Source organism: Myxocyprinus asiaticus, chromosome 42 (assembly GCF_019703515.2).
Source record: "Myxocyprinus asiaticus isolate MX2 ecotype Aquarium Trade chromosome 42, UBuf_Myxa_2, whole genome shotgun sequence".
In the NCBI taxonomy this organism is placed as follows: Eukaryota; Metazoa; Chordata; class Actinopteri; order Cypriniformes; family Catostomidae; genus Myxocyprinus; species Myxocyprinus asiaticus.
Genome location: NC_059385.1, coordinates 23,566,339 through 23,572,760, shown reverse-complemented (window position 1 = coordinate 23,572,760; position 6,422 = coordinate 23,566,339). Strand labels below are relative to the sequence as shown.

At 36.4% G+C, this 6,422-nt stretch overlaps 1 protein-coding gene across 1 annotated transcript; it reads left to right on the top strand.

Annotated features, from left to right (window-relative positions):
- The first annotated feature begins 3,168 nt into the window (after nucleotides 1-3,168).
- On the top strand, nucleotides 3,169-5,330 carry LOC127432794 (C-C motif chemokine 19-like). Its single transcript, XM_051684221.1, has 4 exons — nucleotides 3,169-3,316; nucleotides 4,007-4,127; nucleotides 4,238-4,356; nucleotides 4,489-5,330. Exons 1-4 carry the CDS (start codon nucleotides 3,238-3,240, stop codon nucleotides 4,509-4,511), a joined length of 342 nt encoding a protein of 113 aa, XP_051540181.1. The 5' UTR covers nucleotides 3,169-3,237; the 3' UTR covers nucleotides 4,512-5,330.
- The last annotated feature ends 1,092 nt before the right edge of the window (nucleotides 5,331-6,422 follow it).

The following is a 6,422-nucleotide window of genomic DNA, read 5'->3' as shown; positions in this document are numbered from 1 at the left end:
AAAGTAACATTTATTACAAGAAGCTTCACCTCTGAAATGACTTCTGTTTTTTGGGTGACATTACCTAGCCTGCGTGCGAAAGAATAATTATGTTAACCAATAGCTAAATAGATATTTAAGCACTGTTATTTTGGCTTGACAAAGACTTTTCTTCTACAGATTTTGTTTAGGGGTTTTCCAAACTCACCAAAGCATGACCAAAATTATAACTAGAGCCCCAGCTAACTTTCAAGCTATACACTACAAATTTAGCACATACCTTCAGACTGTTTTGTCTAACTGTGCTATATCTTTTCTAACCAATCAGATTTAAATACAATTGAAAATCCCCCAAATCCCATAGAGTTACATTGACTGAATGTTCCAAAGGGCCAAGAGGGTCCATTCATCCATCCATCCTTCCATCCATCCATCAGACCAACCATCCATCCATTCATTTATTCATCCATATATCCATCCTCAGAGCATCCATCCATCAGAATGACCATCCATCTGTCTGACTGACCGTCTTTCCATCATCCATCTGACCGTCCATCTGTCTTTCCATCTATCCATCTGACTGACCATCCATCTTTCCATCCATCTATCCGATGACCATCCGTCTTTCCATCCATCCATCCATCCAGATGACCATCCATCTTTCCATCCATCTGACTGACCGACCATCTGTCTTTCCATCCAACCATCTGACCGACCATCCGTCTTTCCATCCATCCGACCGACCGACCACCCGTATTTCCATCCATCCGACCGATCATCCATCTTACCGTCCATCAGACTGACCATCCATCTTTCCATCCATCTGACTGACCGACCATCTGTCTTTCCATCCAACCATCTGACCGACCATCCGTCTTTCCATCCATCCGACCGACCGACCACCCGTATTTCCATCCAGCCGACCGATCATCCATCTTACCGTCCATCAGACTGACCATCCATCCAACCAACCTACATACCTACCTACCAACCTTCTCCATGTCCTGGTCAAAAGGCACCACTTAACAGTGGGTCCTGGAGGTGTTTCTGGAGGTAAATACTCCAAAACTGTCTGCAAACATGCATTTAGGTCTGGCTCCATTTTGTAGTAAGTCGCATTGCATTTTGGTGAAACTGTCTGTTACTGTCAAAGTGGGTGGTTATTGGCCAGAATAAGCTGCAGTGTGAACCACACCTTATACCGTTTATTCAAAGGTCTGGCTATTTGATACTAGAAGCAACTAATCTAGTCAAATTCCTTATAGCTGTAAACTTACTTGCATATACTGTAAATCATCTTCTAATTCTGAAACTTTCATTTCTGATGCTTTAACATGAGCAAAATACCGTGGCCTGCAGCAAAAGTTTGACTAGCTTCCCATAAGTTATGAGTGGCTATAATTTTCCTCATCACATTCTTTTCACACACTTATCAGACAATGCAGACTGATTACCTTTGGACCAGCTAAAATGGCTGCTGTCCAGGTGGAAGTGAGGCAACAGGAAATGACACGGTATGTGGTTCATTCCTTGACAATCCTGAATGGATGAATGAAAACTGAACACAGCTCTAGTGAGGAATGTAACAGCCTGAACTCATGTGGAGGATCAAAGCAAGCATCCCATCTTCTCATGCTTCATTAGGACTCATAAGATACTCTCGGATCACATCACAGAATGACAACCTGGCTGGTGTGTGGAGGCCAAAGCCCTTTACAGGCTTTAATCCTGCTGTATTTTTAGATATGGGCCATTTAAAAAAAAAAACAAAAAAAAAAACCTTTAGTTCTGCACAATTAACACACATCAGAGGCCTTCAAACATTTTGCTGGATGCATTCCAAGCATATAATTAGCATTCACATGTAGATGCATGCCCAAAACACAACACTACAAGCGTGGCCAACACAGACCATTTCTGTCCAACAGATTATTATAATTCACACTGCAACTGCTTTGAACAGATTACAAATGTCCAGAAAATACTAATTTAATCCAATTTTCAACACAATAACTGCTCAGAACTTCATAAAATCAAGTAAATTGCCTACTAAATCAGCAGAATAATCATCATCACTATTAGGGTATTATTGCTCATACTTTGTTAGGGATTATAAAAACTCTGTTATTTGATGAGGAGAGGTATGCTATTACTTTTCTAAGCAATCAGTCACAATCAAAATTCTTAGCAGCAAATACATGTTCCCGCAGCTTCTATCTAGGGTTACACCCAAGATGCCAATGCACCAACAAATTAGTAGGGCTGTCATTCAAACAATTTGAGGTTTAATGACAATTTACGGTCTTTGATATTAAAGGTGAGGAGTGTAATTTATGTGCCTCTAGCAGCACCAGACTAACTGCACAAATAATGACTGGTTTCAAACAGGTTTCATATCTGCCAATGGCCAATAAACAGATAGGCCCCAAACTCTAACCATTGGTTGAGCCAGTGTCACTGTGTCAGGCTAGTCGGGACTAAAATTGTTTACACTTTTCGGGGAAATCAGCCTTCCAATGGGTTACTTATTGTTGTCTGCATATTAAGCTGGGAAAAGAGAAAGTATTTTAATACCAAAAAATAAATTAATCACTTCACCTTTAAGACATGCTTTTTACAAGGTGTTAATGTTTCACAAATGAGTCATAAATATGATCAAAATCATGGTTATAGTCATAATCAGTTCACTTAAGATTATTATTAGTATGCTATCACAGATATACACATTCAAGTGATTATCCAGATAGTACTGCATACATTGATTGCCCAGATACATGCATACACGAACAATTTCAAATTAAATGCCCAAATGAATTTAGCGGTGTGCTAATGCACAATAGTGATCTAGACTCATTACACTTATTGGAATTTAAGCAAGATCTAATTTGTCCAAAAGCTGCTGAAATGCAACCAGCTCACATCCAGCTATCATTGACATACACTAATAGGACTACACTTTCACAACATTTGTTTCCCATGAAAGAGTGACACTGATAAGCACATTTTAAAAGGCCAGAAGACATGTTGAAACTTTCCCTCCACTCCAGATGAATGACCCCATTTGGCAGCCGCCTCTATTTCCAGTTAACAAAAGAAGGTGAAAGAGTTATTTTTTAATAGGCATGGATTTACAGGAAAAGATTGCCTGAAAGGAGAAAGAAACTGAAAGTTAGTGAAGAAGACTTATAAAGGGAGTGCATGGACCAGGTAAGGCGTTTCTTCTGAGCACGGGTGAACTAACACATAGCAAGGGGCAAAATGATGTCCTTCAACTTAATGACACTATGTACATGTGTTCTGCTTGTTCTGAGCACTAGTCTATGGAGCTGTGCAACAGGTGAGTCAAAATGTTAAATGATTAAGTAACATCTGTTTAACTTCTGCATTCTTAAAAGGTCTTTAAAGCTTAAAATTACTAAGCAGTTCTGAAATGTATCACAACTTATCTGTATTTGCAAATGATGCGTGGTCCAAAATTTTTTAGACCACATTGAAAATCTAGATTCTTTTTCATATAAACCTTGAAATAAACAAAACATTTTATGATTTTGAAAATGAAGAAGAAATAATTAACATTTCGCGCTATTTCTAGGTCACCAATCAGTTGTAAGCATATGCGTGACATTGACCATGTTAACTTCTTTATACAAATGGTCAGATTTTCTTGCTTCCACTGAAGCACACACGATACCTTTTGGAACATTCTCAAATCAAGCTGGATAACATGGATCATCAGGTTTTGCACAAACTTGAGTGGAGTTCTCGAGTGCATTCTTTCATTAAAGCAAAAAACATACGAAATTAAAAGAAATTCATAGATCATTTTCACTCAAATTGTTATGCTCATAATATAATTTGTAATAAAACTAATTATTAAATTAGAAAATAATGCAAAATAGCAGCATTTTCAATAGTGGTCTCAGACTTTGGACCCTACTGTGTGTGAAGACGATCTAGCTATCTTTATAATAGGTGTGACTAAATGTTGCTAATGATTAACGCTTTGTGCACCGTTTGACAACCACAGCTCAAAGTGATGTAGCAGCAGATTGCTGTTTAACCACCAGTGACCGGCGCATTCCTCAGCGGGTGGTGAAGTCTTTCACCATTCAGACCGGCAATGGAGCCTGCAGAATTCCTGCCACTGTGTAAGTCGCATTACATGCATTTAAAAAATGCTAGACCCCTAAAACTGAAATATCAGTTCAGTATAGTTGGATTGTGCAATGCATAATTAAATATGCTTAAATTCCCATAGGTTTCTCACAAAGAAGGGCTTGAAACTCTGTGCACCCTTTCCAAGCGAGAGTTCTTGGGTCAGTGAACTGATTGACATCATACTTGCAGGACCAGTACGAAAACCCCCAAAACATAGAGGTAAGTGTTTGTATTTATTAAGTACAATGTTATTATCCAAATACTGTGTTAAACAGATGCTAGGCTGTATGACCAAACATAACATGTTAAAATATGTTATAATGTAATTTTTTTAACTTTCTCTACTTACAGGAAAGAAACTGAGTAAACAGTAACATCACAGATGATGCAGGTCCAGCAAGGTCTCACACTCCAAGCATTCACTATGGGACTTATTCTACAACAGATGCTGATAGTAGGACTTTAATAGAAAATGCTGATTCTCAGGTTTACTACATGTGTACTTTGGTGTAGCAGGTCAAAAAGTGTGAATCTACAGTCATTGGAATAAGCTTTTAAAAAAATGAGCTGTTTTTGTAATTAACATTTTTATTAAATCATACAATAACAATGAAATGTACAACATATAGATATATATAAAATCAAGATTTAAACCCCACAACCACCCCCCCCCCCCAAAAAAACCCAACCCTGTGGTCAAACATAAAAAAAATATAAAAATAAAAATCAAACCGACACACACACACACACACACACACACACATATATATATATATATATATATATATACACACATTTATGTATATACACATATACATACATACATATACAAACATAAATACATACATACACACACATAATAATCATACTAACTATAATACACTACTCAAAAATTAGCTATTTTTGAGATGTGAACCCCATGCCAGGTGGTCAATATGAAGAGATTTAAAGATAATATTTCCATCATTAGTTAAGGTTGTATTTTTCTCTGCATTGTATAAAGCTAACTGTATGTTTTCTGAGCCACTGAATGATAAGATGCTATTTTTCTAAAATTTTCACAATTGTATTTTGAAATATTACAAAGATTTTAAATGTTTAATATGAAAATTGTGTGCATTATTTTCCCCCCCTGAAATATTAAATAAAAAAATACAAATAAAAGGTGCATTGTAAGTCATTGATAAATAAGATGACTGTTTAAAATGATGAAAATGAGAAATCGTTTATGAATATAGTTTCAAAAGCATGTGCCAAAACACTTTTTCAACTGAATTTGTATATAATTTGTATCGAAAAATATATCGAAATTAAAGTGGTGTAAAAGGTCAAGTAAAAAGTAACAAATTATTCCTTACAACCTGAATACATGTTAGTGTAACCATCTTAATTAATATTTTTTAAACATTTTTCAATCATATTTTCAAGAATAATATGAGTTTTCAATATTTCATTTGACATTTAAAACATTAAACTAACCGTACCATGTTATTCCAGTCATTGTTTGTATAAATTGCATTTCTAATTAAATGTATTCTATAATGTGTTTTTTAACTAAAGAAAAAAGTGTCACATTGATCCATATACTGCAAATACGATTTTAAAAGCCTGTCACAAAATGGGTTCGCCTGACAACCTCTAAAATGAATTACGGACATCAAATATTGCTGAGCTCAAAGCCAACAAGCAATGAAATAAAACAAAACATTGTCTAGATCAACTTGATGCATAACTTTGTTTCATTTTAAAAAGTCTGCTTGCTGCAGCTACATGGTTTTGGTTATAATATCTAACTTAGGTTCTATCTTACATGAATATCTTTGTGTTTATAAAGATGCCCTGACTTTCACACCTGCACTGCATCTTAAATGACTGAAGCATCTCTGTATTTGCAGAGCTCAAGCAAAGTGTATTTGTACGAGGCATTTAACCTCTGTAATATAATGTGTTATTTATAGGAGACTGTAAATAAAACCAAGCTCTCATAGGACTTTTTGAACATAGGGAAATCAAGAAACACTCAAGCCCACTCAGTTGTGACACTCAAGCCCACTCTCTTTCAAACTAAATTCCATGCAACATAACTTATGTTCCCTATCTGTCACTCACTCATTGTTGTGTCGATGTAGTGACACTAGGGGTCACTCTTGGGAGCCCGAAACACCTCTGGTCTTTGAAAAAAGGCCAATGAAAATTGGCGAGTGGTATTTGCATTCCACTCCCCCAAACATACGGGTATAAAAGGAGCTGGTATGCAACCACTCATTCAGATTTTCTCTTCGGAG